At 40.2% G+C, this 18,144-nt stretch overlaps 1 protein-coding gene across 4 annotated transcripts in view; it reads left to right on the top strand.

Annotated features, from left to right (window-relative positions):
• Nucleotides 1–18,144, top strand: part of LOC127048993 (uncharacterized) — a 148,992-nt gene that overhangs the window by 48,485 nt on the left and 82,363 nt on the right. Inside the window, exons 2-3 of one of the 4 annotated variants that reach the window (XM_050949196.1) lie at nt 8,418–8,589; nt 11,441–11,533. In XM_050949196.1, coding sequence (XP_050805153.1) covers nt 8,561–8,589; nt 11,441–11,533 — 122 coding nt within the window. In that variant the 5' untranslated portion in view covers nt 8,418–8,560. Of the gene's footprint in view, nt 1–8,417; nt 8,590–11,314; nt 11,534–13,114; nt 13,202–18,144 lie in introns of those variants that run through there. The other 3 variants (XM_050949194.1, XR_007773836.1, XM_050949195.1) reach the window with 3 other exon arrangements.

Here is an 18,144-nt window from a genome sequence, read left to right as displayed (position 1 = left end):
GCTATGTGATTAAGGGCTGGGGGAGGCAAATACTAGAACAAGTGTGATGTGGTAGAGGACAGGGAGGGATCTTGTTGGAGGCATGAGTCAGGAAGATGACAATAGCAACATTTGGAATGGATTTGAGGGGATGGAGCATGTGGCTGGTAGCAAGGCAAGAGAAGAAATAACCTAACCTTCCTCAGCACTAACATCAGTGCACAAAAGTAGAGAGTGTACAAAGTATAAATGGGTATGAGTTGGTCCATTTACATGTAGGACATGGTTCTGACCTGACACCAGATTATTCTAATGTAGCTCCATTGGCTACCTATACACATGAAAGGTAGAGTAAGACCTGTAGATTCTCTATGAGCACTTTTATACTCAAAAATTGCATGTCGGACTGAAGGCCTTTGAAAATGTGTATGTGTCCCAGGGTTAGACTACTGTGCAGAATATACACCTATCAAGCCACTTAGAAGATCCGCTGCTGAATGTAGAATATGCATCAATAGGTAGAAAAACTTTAGAGCTTCAATGTAAATGATGAATTACTCCATGTGTTTGAGAGTGGGATGGGTAATCATATATATATATATTTAATGACAAAGCACCATAGATCAACATCTTTTTTTTAATCAAAGGGATCAGGTAATAATTGTGCTTAGCTACTTTGCACACATGGGTTTTATTCATATAAGAGGTGTAATAATCTGTCAGGACACTTCTACTCAAAGAGAAATGAATGTGTGCAAAATGGCAAACTGTATGCAAAACAGTAACATTCAGTCCCATCCGCAACCAATATATCAGGCATTTGCTTATGTGTGCCTTCCTGGGTAACTATGGATTAGTGGGGGATTAAACTCCAGTATAAGAAGAATCTCCTACTAAATTTCCCTGTTTTTAAGGCTACTACTGAGAAGAGAGATCTGTAACATTCCACCTGTGTATAAATCAATTCCAATCATCATTTAGAAGGTTTCAGGCTGCTTCAGCTGTAGGATAGCACAGTACAGCGAGAAAGTATTTTCCCCCCTTCTCTGTTGACAGTTTTGTTATGAAACATGGAGTGTTTACATTTAGGGTATTCAGCCCAGTGTCTCATACACATAGCTCTGTTATCTTGGCTTCAAGCCTATTGTAAAACTCTCATTACATGCGGCAGTGTCCCTATCACAAACAATGGGCCGCCAGCTCCTGTAGATAAGCCTTTTTTGGATATAAATGATATTCTAAAAAAAGATTGATGATTTCCTATTTCCTTTTAAGCTGTATCTGCATTAAGGAAATGTGCCAAATTGCTCATTTCAGAGCTCTCCCTCTTTTCCTCCCAGCCCTGCTCCCAAATCCTCGGATTCAGCTCTGGACAAGGTGAGAGGTCAGAGGCCTCCTTGTTAATGAGAAAGGAGCCTCTGATTTCCACACTAATTGAAGCATTTACATTTTTTCTGCAGAAGTAAAATGCAAAACTAAAACCTTCTTTGGAGATTTATAACCCCACAATGGGTTCTTTTACCCCCCACTCCCTTAATTATCCCAAATTATCCTAACTCTCACAAAGAAGAAAAATTAATATTAATATGCCATTTAGAATCTACTCTAAAATGTAGTAGAAAATGGAGGCAATAATAATGATAAAGGGGGTATCTGAGATGATTTGGAATATATAATCTTCTCTTCATTGCAGCTTCTTTATACTAGAGTAAGCCAGGAATAGTTTGTCTTGCATTCATTTAGCAGAGCAGCAGAGCAATTTTTGTGCTGCATTGATTTTCAGTATATAAGTAAAAGCTTGGTAAAATATTGCCCTGTCCATTAGATACAACATTTTGGCTTCCAGCCTTGATCAGAAAGCATTTCAGGGTAAAAGAAGTCAAATAGCTTGTACAGAAGAGATGTGAGATAATGTGTTTGTGTTTGTATGTGGAGCAGGTCATGGGGTGAGGATCATTTCTGCATTGTAGATGAAAGAGAGCAAGAAGAAAAGAGCAGGTATGAAATGAAGATGAAATGAAGCAGAAATTATAATTTATGTTCAGCAGATGAAAGAAATGAGAGATTTATAGCTATTGGAAGTGCAAATAGTTGGGTCAAATTAATCAGAAACTGCAAATGTTCAGTCCATACATAATGGACCTTCACCAGAGTGGGGTGAGGTGTGTGACTGAGTGAGAGAGAGCGAAGCAGACAGTTAAAGGGAATAAGGCAAAGATGTGAAACACAAAGAGGAGTGTCTCTACAATAAGCTCACCTGTTTGCTTGGGTAACTTTTTCGTTTTAGACAATAAAGGCTGAGCACATGCCATTGTCAGCACTAGCTGTTGTTCAGCTTTGCATGATGCGTTAAACACTTTTAACATGTCTGTAATAATCAGATGATTCCATATTGGCACCCCAAGTCCCAACTTTCTTTTCTCCAAATGTTGGGGTCTTCGGTTTTAGTTCCAGGTCACATCCTTCAAGTGACCCTTTTTCCTGGGTTTGGTTTGGAAGTGGATCAAGATGTCAGAAAACCTGTGAGAGCAATTTACAGAATTTTGACTCCATTGACTCTGAACTCAAACCTTACTCCAGGTTTGAAATCAGACCTGAGCTCAAATGTACATTTGGGTCTCATCATTACCTCCTAGTCCCCGTCTCTGATTGTTATAGCAGCTTTCAGGGCTTGCTTCATTAGACTGCCATTCAAACCACAGCATTCTAAATAACACTTGTCCTATGAGAGTCTTGGACCACACCTGCCCTGACATTATGCCCTCATGTTTATTATCCTCTGTAAATTATAGTCTCTCTTTATTTTTCATATGGTTTTGGTAAAGTTTAGTCCTGTGCATAGATTTAGATTTTTAAGGCCAGAAGAGACCATTAGATTATCTAGTCAGACCTTTCAGGAAGGCATCTAGTTGCACTTTTCTTCTTATTCTATATTCACCTCCATTCACTATCTTAAGGTACATCTATACTACCCGCCAGATCAGGGTATCGGGGATCGATTTATCACATCTCGTCTGGACGTGTTAAATCAATCCGCTAATCGACGCCTGTACTCCACCTCAGCAGGAGGAGAAAGCGCAGTCAACGGGGGCACCATGGCAGTCGACTCGACACCGTGAGGACAGCCAGGTATGTCAAACTAAGATACTTAGGCCATGGCTACACTAGAGAGTTGCAGCGCTGGTGAGGGGGTTACAGTGCTGCAACTTAGGATGTGGCCACACTTGCAAAGCACGGCCAGCGCTGCAACTCCCTGGTTGGACCCCACCAGCGCTTTTATTGACCTCCGAGGTATAAGGAGGTATCCCAGAATTCCTGTCCACAACAAACCGGAAAAAAGGGGGAGCTCGGAGTTCAGCCAAACTGCTTATTTAAAAAACAAACACAGCTCCTGTTTGCTGAGCGAGCGGAGGCAGGCAGGGGAATTACTTTGGAATGTTCACAGCTGTTTGCTTGAAGAGAGAAATAGCACGCTCACACGGCAGAGGGGGAGGGGGAAGTCCATGTTGAGCAGATGCTTATCTGGTCTGACGGCTATTTAGGAGTGCATAATTTGCATTTAGTGAATGAGAGAGGGGTGGGGGAAGGGGTCAGAACTTTTAAAATGATTGAAGGTAGGCACTGTGCGTCTTCCAGTCCTTAGAACTTGCAAGGCAGGGAGCTGAGAACAGTGTCAGCTCCAAAAATCCATTCTCTCTGTCTCCCCCACACTCCCTGTCACATTCCACCCCACCCCCCTCTTTTGAAAGGCACGTTGCAGCCACTTGAATGCTGGGATAGCTGCCCACAATGCACCACTCCCAGCAGCGCTACAAATGCTGCAAATGTGGCCACACTGCAGCGCTGGCCCTACACAGCTGTACGAACACAGCTGTAACTACCAGCGCTGCAGAACTGTAAGTGTAGCCATGGCCTTAGACTTCAGCTACGCAAATAGTGTAGCTGAAGTTGTGTATATTAGTTCAAAACGCCACCCCCCTCAGTGTAGACCAGCCCATACAATGATAACTTTGACAGCGTATTACTTGGGTGGTTGAAAGCACTAGCCAAAATGAAGCCTGTCTTGGTAGCTGCTATACACCATCAAGTATTGTACTTAAGGACTTTGGGAGAAGCACCTGTTTGTATTTTAAAAGAAAACAAATCAATAGCATTAGTAAAAAAAACAGTGATAACAGACTCGAAACCAGCCTTGCAATGAAAAAAGCAAATCTTTGTTACTCTTTAGGCTGAAAACAGTCTTTACTCCTTTTACAAGAATGCACATCCTCTTTATGTTTTCATAGCTTGCAGGAATCCAGGGCCTGTTCATGAGAGGTGCTGAGAAACACAACTGCCGTTAAAGTCTGTGGGAGTCATGAACACCCAGCATCGTGCGGGATCAGGAGTCTATAGTATAAGGAGCTATGTATTTGTTATATTGCAGTTGTGACTGCTTGTGTATGTTTAGATTTTTGTTTGCTGATATAGACCTACAGTTAAAGAACTCTGGAACATGAATTTAGTTTTGGCTTAGGCCATCTGTGAACTGAGTTCTGTATGCCTCAGCATTCTCTTGAAGGACAGATTACTTGAGAGGAACCATGATCCTAGTGGTTGGTGATCCCTTATTGGAAGGCAAAGTTTTCAACCTCCTTATATTTAATCTGAAAGTAGAAAACATGTATCAATGGTAACAATAAGCCTATCTAATTTACTTATGGATGTTTTGAGAAGCTGCCAGAGAATACTTGACCAAGGATAAGGGTGTGCTGGGAGTGCGGAAATGAGATTTTCTTTGTTTTAGATTATAATAAAATGTTCAGTGCTTCACAGCCCTCTTGATTGCCTTTCGTGACATCCTCACCTGTTCCGGGCCTTGTGACAAACTATCTGGAAAACACTAATCTAGTTAAAGCATAGGTTTGGGAACCAAGAAATCTGGGTTTTATTCCTAGCCTTTTCATAGACTTACTCTGTGAGTTTGGCCAAGACAATTAACTGCCTTTTGCCTCAGTTTCCTCATCTATAAAATGGGGATAATTATAGCACAACACCTGTCTGAGGAAGATATAGAATTATTACTAATGTTTACAAAGAACTTTGAGCTTCTTGATGAACGCGCTGTAGAAGCACGAGGTATTATTGGATTTCTACCTTGTTTCAGAAAATCATTAGTGAGAAAATTAGACAAAGAAAGTGGAAGCCTTCATATCTGAGTGTAGTTTGAAATGGCTACCATATGCTATTATGTTGAAGGTCGCAGAATGATAAGCTTCAATAGCATATTCAATATCTTGGTCAGTTGGTCACTAAAAATATGTGACCATAATAGCATCAGTCAGTAACTATTACCACAGTTAACTTTTACAGAAATAATAAAAAGTGCTGCATTTTAGATACCCTCTTCATTTTGGTTTCTCCATAAGGTGATAGGGGACACAAGGCTAACGTAACAGCATTTTATTATTAAAATAGGGGTTTAATTTCATAAACTCCATTTTGATTTGTTCTCTGGTAAAAAAAAAAAAACACATTTTGGGGGGGGATTGCCTTGTTAGTTTCCAGTATGGTTTGCTACCAAAAAAAAAAAGGATTAACTATCACAAAAAGGGAAGAATAACATTTATGAGAAGAGGAGGAGGGGAATAATACAGTAATTGCCTAGGGAAGATCTAGGCTGAATATAAATCCTTGTAGCTGTGTATTTCTTTAATGCAATGGGAGAAAGCAATCCAAAGGAGTGGCTACTTAACATTTATTTGAATAAGGTATTGGTGAATTCCAGATGCCAATCTCATGTTTTACTATTGTTTGGGGAAATAAAAAGGTGTATTTCCTTTATGTTCTTATTTGATTTTCTTCAAGAGACTAGTTTTATCCTGCATCACAGGAGAAAACTGCATTGTGGCTCATTTACATGAAAACTACAAAGTCTGTGTGGCTGGCTGGCTGGCTTGACCTGACTGGGGAAGGCTTGCTTTTCTCTTCCTTGCTGGAGGCCCCAAAGGCCACATTTGTCATACAGTCACTTTACTATCAGTGTGTAATTAAATGTAAAGCACTTTGGGATGCTCAGATCTATAAAGAACTGCCATAGAAATGCAAATAGTATTTCTGCAGACAAACACAAAAGCAAAATGAAACAAACAAGAAGGCTTGTACGGGCTAAAAATGTGAATGTTGGCAGATACATAAACTATTACAAAGAGAAGAGAATATTTCCGAAAAACAAATCAATACAAGGGGAGGGGAGGAGGGAGATTTACGTGGGAAAGGTGATTGATGCGAGAAATTTCTGGCTTGAGAGCTGAGATAATTAAAAAGAGAAAATGCAATCTACAAAATACAGTAATATTTCTTGGTATTAAAATTTGTATTGCTAGAATGTAGTTTGAGCTCTGATCATCCCCTATGTGGGATAATCTGCACAGGGGACTAGAAACTCTGCGAAAATCCCATTTCAGAATCCCCCTTGATGTTGCCCCACTGGAGATGGTGTTTGTCTTCCTGTGAAATGAGCATGGGGTACAGCCACCCCTCCCCCCAAAACTGTGAGTGCCATGGAATCCACCAGGAGGCCAGACCTTTTGTGAAGAGGCTTTGTACCTCCATATTGCCTTTGGAGCTCTCCTTCCTTGTGCACCCTACTAGCTCCATCACTGCCCATATTTTCCAGAAAAACCACCCACCAACTAAGCTTCCAACCTTGGAGGTCCCAGATGACATTTGGCTCATATTGAAAAAAGTCTTGCTTGCTTGCTCATGAATCCAACCAACCTTTTCTCCTTCTCTTTTACACCAGTGTAGGTCTTTGCCTTTTTTTGAAATCAAGGGATGATGATTACTATCTTTACCATGTATTAAGGTTTTTTGTGTTTGGGTTGCTGTCATAGTTAGGGTTCAGATGCACAATAGGATTAGGAAATTTTCATTCACAGTTCTTGTTCTCCTCTCCCTTTTTTCTTTTCTCTTTTAATTGTTCATGACTAAGGCTACTTTTTAGTCACAGGTATTTTTAGTAAAAGTCATAGACAGGTCATGAACACTAAACAAAAATTCACAGCCCATGACCTGTCCGTGACTTTTACTATATACCAGGTGCAGGTGGGGTGTGTGTCTGGGACCCCCACTGGTGTTAAGAGGGGAAGGGTGGCGGCACATGGCCCAGGACCCCTGCTGGTGCTGGAGGGGAGGGTTGGCAGGGTGGGTAGGCTCCCTATCCAGCTCCAACCGGTGTGTCCCTGCAGTTCCTAGGGGAGGGCTGGCCAGGAGGCTCTGCGTGCTGTTCCCACCACAAGTGCTGGCTCTGCAGCTCCTATTGGCTGGGAACCACAGCTAATGGGAGCTGTGGGGTGGCACCTGCAGGGGCAGGCAGTGTACGGAGCCCCCTGGCCCCTCCGCCTAAGAGTTGCAGGGACATGCTGGTGTAAGCTGGGGAAGACCCCTCCTCCCCCTGGTAAGCACTGCCCCACACTCAACCCCCTGTCCCAGCCCTGAGCCCCATCCCACACACCCAAACTGCTGCTGCTGCTGCTGGCAGGGGCTGCCCACGTTGGGCAGCCCCTGAGCCAGCACCAGCCACTGCAGAAGTCACAGAGGTCACGGGAAGTCATATAATCTGTTACTTCTGTGATCTCTGTGGTAGACACGCACCCTTATTCATAACAAAACCTCAAATGTGTTACCATAATACTGGTTTAGTTTGTGTTGGAATTTCTAAATTAATTAATTAATAAATCTTCACATCAGTTGACAAAACGCATAGTACAACACATTCCCTGCCCTAAAGGACTTATGAGAGTACATTTAGCCCGTTCTCTAATGCTTTGCCTATAAGTGCTCAAGACTGGGCCTAAGTGAATCCCATACAATTCTGTGATTAGTTTCTTAGGCACAGCCATAGGAAAGCTGGAGCATTCACATGCATGAGAGTTTGAATAATGATGTACACGGCCAATTTCTTACCAATTAAATTAAAAATTCATTTGAATAAGGCTATGGTCAATTCCAGATGTTGACCTCATGCTTTCCCTTTTATTTGAGGAAATAAAACTGTATTTTCCTTATGCTCTCATTAGATTTCCTTCAAAAGATTAGTTTTCACCTATGCATCACATATAGAATCAGCAGTGTGGCCCATTTACAAGAAGAACGCAATGTGTGTCGGTTGTGTTCTCCAAATTACTGTTTACTTTGTAGACCATAATGTGGTTGAAGGTTGGCAAGTAGCATCATCTGGCTTGGATTAAAAAAGGCTGCATCTACACTGTCAAAATTTAGACCCCTTGAGGGCAGCAATTGTGGGAACTGTACTGTAGACTGGGCTCATTTTGTTTTGTTTAACCCATGAGGGAAGAGGAAAGTCAGAGCCCTATTTACACTGCAGCTTCCATTGTTATCATCAGGAGAGCTTCATTGGCTTTGAAATATTAACATGATTTTCTTTCCTACTGTAGATGAGGCATACCCCTGTACCCAAAATGGCTGTACCCCTGATTTGCCGATGCTTGGAACAACAATCAAATGATTGATCCATTTTACTACACATCCATAGTGGTCTTTCGAGCCACACATCCCTGAAGTCTCAGTATATAATGCTATGGTTGCAGCTGAATTTTGTGATGACAGGTAAACCAAATTAGATTCAATCTTAATTTTAAAAAATTGAAAATCCATCAGCATCTCTGTCTTGCAAAGAGAACAGATTTTTCCAAATAGGAAAGAAAAAAATATCCTCATAAAAGCGAACTTTAGTGGACCCAATAAGCGGTCTAAGTGGCTTTTGTACATTGCCAATCCATTTTCCTTTCTTTACCTTGTTTTAAAACATTGGCCCCTAAAAGGTTTTAAACAAGGAGGGATGTTTTGAAAGTGGAATAATAGAAAGCACTAAATATTTTATTAGTGATTTATGAAAACATGCCTTTACTTTATTTCTTTAATAGAAAAAAACCCTGACAGTTAGTGAAATGATGAGGATTAATGTATGAAAATGTGTTTCATGGCAGTCTCTGAGTAATGGATTCATAAACAGTTCCCTTTTTTTCTTTTTCTTTTAAGTCAAAGTGGATTACAAGACGAGTGGCGAATTACTGTAGTCAGATCAAATAAAACAGGCAGGCTATGGTTTTTCCTGTAACCCCAGACTCAGGTCACCAAATCTTCCATTCTATCATATACCATCTCCAATAGGACCCTTTCACAGCTATTATCCTAAAGGTTCACTTTTTGCCATGGTTATAGCAAAGAACAGGTCAGGTGAATATTTGAACAGTTTAATTTACTGCAAACATTGCTCGCTTTAAGCTATGTTTCAACCAAAAAATGGTTTTTCATTCTCTATTTAGGCTTTTTTTTTGCAATTACCAGTAAGTTTATGGCTTTCTTTTCTTAAAGGTGACAACTTAATTTTAAATATTAATAGATACCAAATCTCATGCTATACATGAATAGTCTGAGCTAAGTAATAATAAAGAGCTTTGGGAAATAAATAAATAAGCTGAGTTTTATACGAAGAGTAAGCAGCCTTTTTGAGACTTTCACTTCCAAGTTGACTGGATGCCATTGTGTGCTAAGGGTCTGATCCAAAGCCCATTGAAGTCAATAGAAAGTCTCCCACTGACTTCAATGGGCTTTGGGTCAAACCCTAATTCAATGGGCTTTGGGTCAAACCCTAATTCAGCCTATTTATTAAATGATTTCTTTCCTTCTATGGAACCCAGCCTTGCTGCTGGGCAGGGATGAAGAGTGGAGGGGACTCTAAGAGGCAAAAGGAAAGCTGACCACACAAACGCAACATTGGATACATTAGTCGTGGTATACAAGGGGTTGTTCAGCCTCCACAAAGGACCAAACTTATTCCCATGGAAACCAATGTTTGGAGATGAATAAGTGGCCTGGCTCTCAACAGTTCCTCTTCCTTGTTCTCTTTTCATCTTTCTTGGGATGTTTTGTTTTTGTGGTTTTTTCTTTTTGTTTGGTAGGTTTTTATTTTTAAGGGAGAAGAAAGGCTCTTCGCTTTCAAGCAGCTTGTGAAAAGACTGATGACATTCATTCCACTAATAAGCTGGCAATTAAGAAAAAGTCCCAGATTTCTCAAAGAGACGTATTTTTCAACGGGAGCTAGTCAAGATGTTGATGAGGTTTTGTTTTTTGTTTTTAAATGGGATGTTCTGTCTCTTAGCAGAAAAAGGGCTGCTAAACTGGTGTTGTAAGTCTGCCCTCACATGTCTGTGCGCAAGGAAAAATCTCTTATGCCTTAGGAAGAGGGAAAAAAATCAGCGAATTCAACCGACTCACACCAGCCTTTCCCTGGTGTAACCAAGATAAGGATCTAATCTATATTTTTATTGAGTTTTAGGTACAGATGTGTACATTAATAATGAGTTACCTACACACAGGTTACACAAAGGGAAGTGTCATCCATTTGATAAAGCAGTTAAAGGGCATTATTGTTACAGCACAAAGTACATAGTGAATACAAATTTAAGCATTAAAAACATCTCATTGATAGTGTCGATGTTATACTATGTTGTAGCTATTGACTCAAGTACAAAAAGAGACAAGGAAAAGAAGGATGAAACACAAGAAGAATGGAAAATTAACAAATAAGTTATATTAAGTAAGAAAAAAGAGCGAAATCACAATCTCACCAGTTTGGAAGAAATTTCTCATGACAAAGCATCAAAATTCAAATCTAGTATGCATAGGAAGGATCCTATGGAGACATTCCTCCTGCAAGAAATTGGGTTTAGAGTTAGAAAAAGGAGTTAATAGTAAAAAATGTGAATTCTTGGGCTAGAGTTGGAGGTGTGCAGAGTATGGTAAGGCGTTAACCAAAATACCTTTTGTGGCACTACGTGCTGCTTATACTAGAGTACAATCAGATCCATACTTTCAACTCTCCATTCTGGTTTCTTCCAGGTGCTGTCAGCAAATGCACAACTCCACAGCTGGAGTGTTGTTGAATGGTCATAGCAGTGAACTGAGCATAAGGATGTCCATGCCTCTTTGATCCTTTGCCTGGCTGCCAGCTACAGTCAGTTTAGATGATGGTCCTAGGAAATTGGTTGAGACCACCAATTCATTTAACACACTCACTTAAGTAGCCTTCTGAAGGCCTCTGGCTGCTGCCAGTCTGACCTGCACTGGAACGAAGTTTATGAGGGATAGGTTTCATACTCTATTAACAGTGCTCTTAGTTATTGCTTTTCCTGTTTAAAATTTTTAAATGAACCTTTAAAAAATGTTTCCAAAAAGTTGCCCCTTACTTTGTTTTACCGGTTTCCAGGGCTTAATTCCTTTCATATTAACTTTGAGAGATCCTGTGCACATGCAACTCCCACTGCGATAAATGGAAGCTGTGGGTACCCACTATCTCTCAGGATTTCCTTTTTTATCTGCAGTGAGCAGCTCATGCTATTTCCCTCCCTCCCCCACTTCCAGAACTGTGGTTAACAAATTGTGTTTATCTTTGCAGAAAACTGAAATGCTCTGCTCGATTTACCCTCCTCTTTCTGAAAAACAGAAAAAAAACCATTCACAGCAGACTCTTCCTCCTTCAACACTTACGGTCAGTGATATTCCCCTTGTTGAGATCTGCTCAACTCCCAGTGTGTCTTTTAAGAAGTGGAATTTGCTTTATGTACTAAAAAAGGCCAAAGCTCCTTGTGTTGAATTTTTTACAATGTGAATACTGAGTGGAGGAATGACATTGCGACTGCTTTCCAGGACGAGTTTATCTTTAGTGTTTTGTTTTATCTTGAGGCACTGACCTTTCTATTATCAGTTTCTCTGAAGGCAAGTAGTACAACAGTGTCGTCTGTATCAGCTTGTTTATGTTTTATATGTGGCTCAAAGTTCTGCCAGAACTTCGTGTCATTTTGCTGTCTACGTCTACATTCTGCCTGCGATATGCTAATTATTGGGATGTGACAGAGCACTTATTCCTTATCATAAATCAGAGTCTGTTATCCAAGAATTAAACTTGTTTTGAATCCTCAAAGGATGTGACCATATGAAATAGTCTCAAAGGGACAGATCCTGATCTCATTGATAGACTGTAGCTCAGCCAGAAGTTATGGCCTGGGTGCAGGAATTAGTGGGTGAGGTTCTATGTGGTCTGTGTAATCCAGGGGGCCAGACAAGATGATTTTCATGGTCATTTCTGGCTATTAATTTATGAACTTTGATTATTAAAACTGAAATAATTTTTTAAAGTAGACCTTAATTGTCACTAGTAATGCTGTTTGTTTTCTTACTGAATGCCACTTATTTTAAATAATGAACATAGCCTGGTCAGTTTCCCTTTAGTTTCTGCTTCATCTCCCATTCTGATTCTCATGTACACCTCTACCCCGATATAACCCGACCCGATATAACACAAATTCAGTATAACGCAGTAAAGCAGCGCTCCACAGGGGTGGGGCTGTGCGCTCCGTTGGATCAAAGCAAGTTTGATATAACATGGTTTCACTTATAACGCAGTAAGACTTTTTGGCCCCTGAGGACAGTGTTATATCAGGGTAGGGAGTACTAACAGAGCATGCTGTTGTGTTTGAGTTCACAAAACGGCAGGAGAATGTTAAAGTTTAAAAAAGAAACACATCTGAGCCGCAAGACTTTAAAATAATTCCACATTATCTTGTATAGGGACTCCCCTTTCATTTTATTTACACAACCTGATTCTGAGACTTAAGAGTAAGTTGGCAGAGCCTATGTGAAGTGCCACCTCTTACAGGATCTGTTGTATGTATTTAGGCACATATTTTAAAACTTATTCTGTTGCAAATATAGCTCTATAATGTTTGGTTTTCAGATCCCGCAGGAAGTCTTCACCCTTCCCCTCTCCATCCCCCAATTGGTTATGTGAACAAACACAATCTGCTCTAGCATCAGTGCTGACTCATAGTGGCATCTGCTGGTGGCACTGGGGAAGACGCATTCCATTGTGGGGTCCTTAACCCACTAGAGCCACTCATAGTTCCACTGGTTTGAGTCCTTGTCATGTGTGCAGAAGACTTAAAAGATAAGTTTTTAAAGACTTCACCTCCATGAAATGAACCGTTATCTCCTTTCAGCTGACATGATGGAATTTAGATAATTTCAAACTATTTTGTTCTGCTGCATTTCCCTTCACTTTGGCATCAGCACAGCAGGATAGAGGGTTGATCCTAGCCATCTTTTTGCAGTGGTGAATTTTCTCATCTTACCATGTTGCACTAATAGCTTAAAAAATGTGGTAGGTGAAATCTTATGCTGGAAATTTCTTTTTATAAAAAACTTAAATCCAGAACCTGTGAATTTTCCTGCTTTGTTTATTTAGGCCTGGATTCTGCAAACACTTACACACTTCAGATGTCTAACTGACTTTAACAAGAGTGCTTGTGTGTGAAGTTATATGATTAAATGTCTGCAGAATGTCTGCAGGGATTTAGTGGGTAATTGATGACATTATTTTTCTTTGATTAGTTGGGATTTTTTGTTGTGTTTTTGGGGAGTGATGGTAATTTCCTCCTTGTTAACATAAAGATTAAGGGAGACACTATGTTGTTTCTGTTCAGTGATATTTACTATGTCTTAATTTGAATGTTCTCCACTGATGGTTTCTTTTGTACCAAGGTACATTGGAATATGGTTACTGAGGTCTAGAACTATGAGCATGATGCTGGAAGAGATGTTTCTTTAATTCTAACACCAATTCTAATTCAGTATTTTGCTTAATGTAGACTGTCTGAGTCTCATTCTCTTCTGACTTTTACCAGTTTTACACTTATGTAACTCTGTATAATTACCATTGTTACTTCTGATCTATACCAATAGTCAAAGAAAGCCAGACTCCCTATTATAAGGTCATGAGAATGGGCGCCATTGTTGGTCATTGTGCTGGAGATGCCTAATCTGATTTCCCTCAAACATCAGAGTGGATTTTGAACTTCCTTCACCAAAATGCATAGTTGGTCACAAGATTTGTGATGCAACACATTTCCGCTAGAAAATGCTGATTTGGTTAAATTGAAACAATTTCACAGAACCATGCCAGTTCATCAAAATGTATGGAAGAAGGACGAAATTGTATGGAAGAAATTATCAGAATGTTTCACTTTGACTGTATCATTTTGACTTTTAGATTCTATTACAATATGCATAATTTAAATTATCATTTCAACTTTTATATTTTATTATAATATGTATAACATCAAAATCAAAATCCTTTTTATCAAAAGGAAACATTTTCAGAATATTTCACTTTTCAAAAAATTCAGAGACTTTGACTTTTTGTCCCAGTTCAGAATGAAACCAAATGTCAAAATCTTAGAATTTCCCCACAGGACAGAAATTCCAAATTTTGCGTAGCTGCTCTACTAAAATCCCTATTATCCTTCACTTTGTTATTGGAAAGTGAATAGGAATGCCTGGCTGTTTCTTGAGGGGAGGGTTTGTTGTTTTTGTTTTTTTGTGGTTGTTGTGGTAATGGTAGGGATCCCAAATTGGAATCTCAATCCCAGCTTCATCCATTAAGCTCTATCCTAAGATTACTTCCTTTCCCCCTTTTGTTGCAGCCCCTTTGCCCTTGAGGTCCTATAGTATAGCCACCTTCCTGACAAGGACTTGATAAGAACATCTTTTTTTGGACCTTGTCAGTGTTAGGAAAATTGCTGTGGAGCATCATGTGGCACTCTCCCCCTCCCTGGGCTTTAAAGTTGCTATTTACAATTAAAGTGTTTGTTTTAGATAAGACACTCAGGCTATAACAGGGTCAAGACTTGCTGACTGTTTAAAAATACATAGTTTGTAGAGGGCTATCAGATCTTGTACTGTGTTAAGGGATAAATACGGACAGATCAGGTACAGAAATGGTCAGGGTATGATGCTTTTGAAGAGTATTTTACAATTACTCTGATGACATTGTTTAAATCAAGCTGTAGTGTTTGATTATGTTGGCGTTCTGTGTGATGCAATGTAACATGGAATAAGTGATGTAAAAAGATATGCCCTCCAAAATCTAATGTGCTTCGTTTTTAGTCAGAATGTATTAATTCACTTGCTGAAAAATTGACCCAAAGAAATTCTGTCAAACAGTAATAAATTATTCACTGGATTTCCAAACCAGCAGGCACTGGCCTTAAATATTTAAGAATCATGTCAAGTAATTTTCTGCACAAAAATATTCCTTTGTGTTGGTATAAGCTCTTTGGAATTTGTTTGCAGATAAGAGGGATGGGCTAATTAAACAAAAGCCAATGAGTCCTTCAGAGATGCTAGCACATCTCCCAACTGCCCCACCCCCAAACGTCCTTCACACATAACAAGAAAGAGAAGTATCAGAGGGGTAGCCGTGTTTGCCACTTTTACAGATCCAGACTAAGAATCTTGTGGCACCTTATAGACTAACAGACGTTTTGGAGCATGAGCTTTCGTGGGTGAATACCCACTTCTTCAGATGAAAGAAAGAAAGAGAAGGTAAACTTTAGTCTTGTTCAGCTGCTCCACCCAGACTGATTTCATTTTCTGTCAATTTTTCATTGCCTAGCCCCAATGTTTTCAAATGAGACCCACACCATTCAGTTTTGAATTTTGTGTTTTTTCATGTAAATTCCATATCAACAGTAAGTATCTCAAGATAGGATGCAGCATCCCATAATGCTCAGCTAAGGTTGTTAGGCACCTTGCTCTTCTATGCCCTCAGGCCTTATAGTCCCTCTCTAGGTGTGCATTATGAAATAACAACCTTGCAGGATCAATTTTAGTGTAGAAAATAGGTTTCCTTAAAAAAGGGACACCACTGTTGCATCATTCAAGTTCTACCAATTACAGTGCCTGACACCTTTCCCCTTGAAGGTTGCATGCTGAACAGGCATAGTGTATATTTTTGGCTTGTTTTAAAAGGATGAGAACAGACATCTGATAGCTTACATTAATTACTCCATTTCCTTCTCCCTGTATATGTTTCCAGAATCTAATTGTGGTGCACCTGGCCCCCCGCAGTCTGCCAGGGCCCAGAGATTACTATAAAGCCATAGGAGGACAGTTAATTCCCTTTACTGTTGCACAACATTGTAAATATATTCCAACAGTCTTTTGATGTTAACATTTTGATACATTCATCACCGCTTTGGCATCTGCAGTGTTACTTTACAAGCTCTACTTTACAGCTCCTGTTACTGCTATTAGTCCACTCAATTTTCCACCTGAAATATCACATTTGTCTAGTTGAGGCTTGACATCTATTTTCAGGAGGGGTTGCCTTTAATAACAAGTTTTATTTAATCGTATGTTCCTCTTCTCCCAAAGAATATACTAGGCAATCTGTTCTGTATTGTCAATCAACCAAGATGCACTTGGCTGCACTTTTGTGTTTTATTATCTTGGCCTTGATAAGGAGGCATTTTTTTGTATGTGTGCATCTCAAGGTGTTGAAGTGTAATTGTTTCTCTCGTCTTCTGCAGCTTTATTTAGAGTGGAACTCATTGCAATGCCCTCACAAGTGCAGGAATTTGTACTGGGGTGTGGGCACGCATGCCTTTAGTGGAGAGTGAATTGCATTTCTCACTAAGATTGGTATTCAAAGCCACCAGAGCTGTCCCTTTGAGATTCTTTTCGAACAACCAGTCTTAAAATATTAAGTATTCTTTATTTGTAAAAATAAATGAAGAATTCTCCTTTGTCTCCCCTCCCCTAAAGACATTTAGATCTGGCCTTAGGCAACAGCAAAACCTAATATGACTCCGGTGCACCAGAATTTAATGAAGGAGCGGGGAATCCAAACTCAGAACAAACGGTTGTTCTAAATGCGAAATGGAGTTTTTTCCTTGTCAGGGGGCAAAGAATAACAACAATGAATATAAATGTTTCTACCCACAGCAAGGACAAAACCACAAGACTTATCTAAGCCTGTATGGCTCAGTACAAATCTGCAGTGTCATCACAGGTATTGGCAAACTTCACAGAATGATGCACTCTAAAGCATGAACTGTGCACCGAGAATTGGCCAGTGACTGATATGATTGGTCTATCTGTCTGTCTACTGCTTTTCTGGAGGACACATCACTGTGACATTAAAGCACTGCACCGATTAAGGTCCACAGTGGACTTCATGGAATCTTCTGGGTTCTTTTATAGGGAGCACTGCTTGGGAGTCATGCTCACACATTGTATATAGTCAGTATTATAGGTGGAGCTGGAAGCAATGGCTATAGTTAAGATTGCCCAAACTTCACATTGAGACTCTGTTTTCAGTTGATGATAACTTTGCCAAATTGGAACCATCCAGGCTGGGTTTTTTCCATGCCATGTGTCAGCCTGAATTTTTTCTAGAGAATTTGATCGAAAATGGTTCAGCCATTTCTGAGAATGAGGTTAGGGAAAATCATAGTTTTTTTCCCCCTTCATGTGAAAAAATTATTTAAATCATTTCTTTGAGAAGCAGCAGTTCTTCCATGTTGTGGAGCAGAAACTTGAAATTTGGTCTCCCTCATGACAGAGGTGTGCCTATTGCGGCCCCTGTTCAAATCTGCCCAAAGTCTCAGTCCACATATGTTCATTATAGACTTGCTAGTTTGACAGCCCCATTTATGAAGATTCCATCTACCCTGAGCATGCATGAAAACCTGCATCTCTTTCTGTGGGAACTGTTATCCAGTGTACTGTATCGTACATGTCTGCGCCTAGGTCACATTGCAGACGAGGCTGGAGACCTTGCCCTTTATAGAATATTAGGGTTGGAAGAGACCTCAGGAGGTTATCTAGTACAGCCCCCTGCTCAAAGCAGGACCAACATCAACTAAAACATCCAAGCCAAGGCTTTGTCAAGCTGGGCCTTAAAAACCTCTAAGGAAGGAGATTCCACCTCCTCCCTAGATAACCCATTCCAGTGCTTCACCAGCCTCATACTGAAATAGTGTTTCCTAATATCGAACCTAGACCTCCCCCAGTGCAATCTGAGACCATTGCTTCTTGTTCTGTCATCTGGCACCACTGAGAACAGCCTAGCTCCATACTCTTTAGAACCCACCTTCAGGTAGTTGAAGGCTGCTATCAAATCCCCCCTCACTCTTTTCTTCTGTAGACTAAATAACCTCAGTTCCCTCAGCCTCTCCTCATAAGTCATGTGCCCCAGCCCCCTAATCATTTTTGTTGCCCTCTGCTGGACTCTTTCCAATTTGTCCACATCCCTTTTGTAGT

This window comes from Gopherus flavomarginatus, chromosome 4 (assembly GCF_025201925.1).
Source record: "Gopherus flavomarginatus isolate rGopFla2 chromosome 4, rGopFla2.mat.asm, whole genome shotgun sequence".
Taxonomy (NCBI): Eukaryota; Metazoa; Chordata; order Testudines; family Testudinidae; genus Gopherus; species Gopherus flavomarginatus.
The sequence above is the reverse complement of the archived record's forward strand: the minus strand, read 5'-3'. Positions and strand labels throughout refer to the sequence as shown.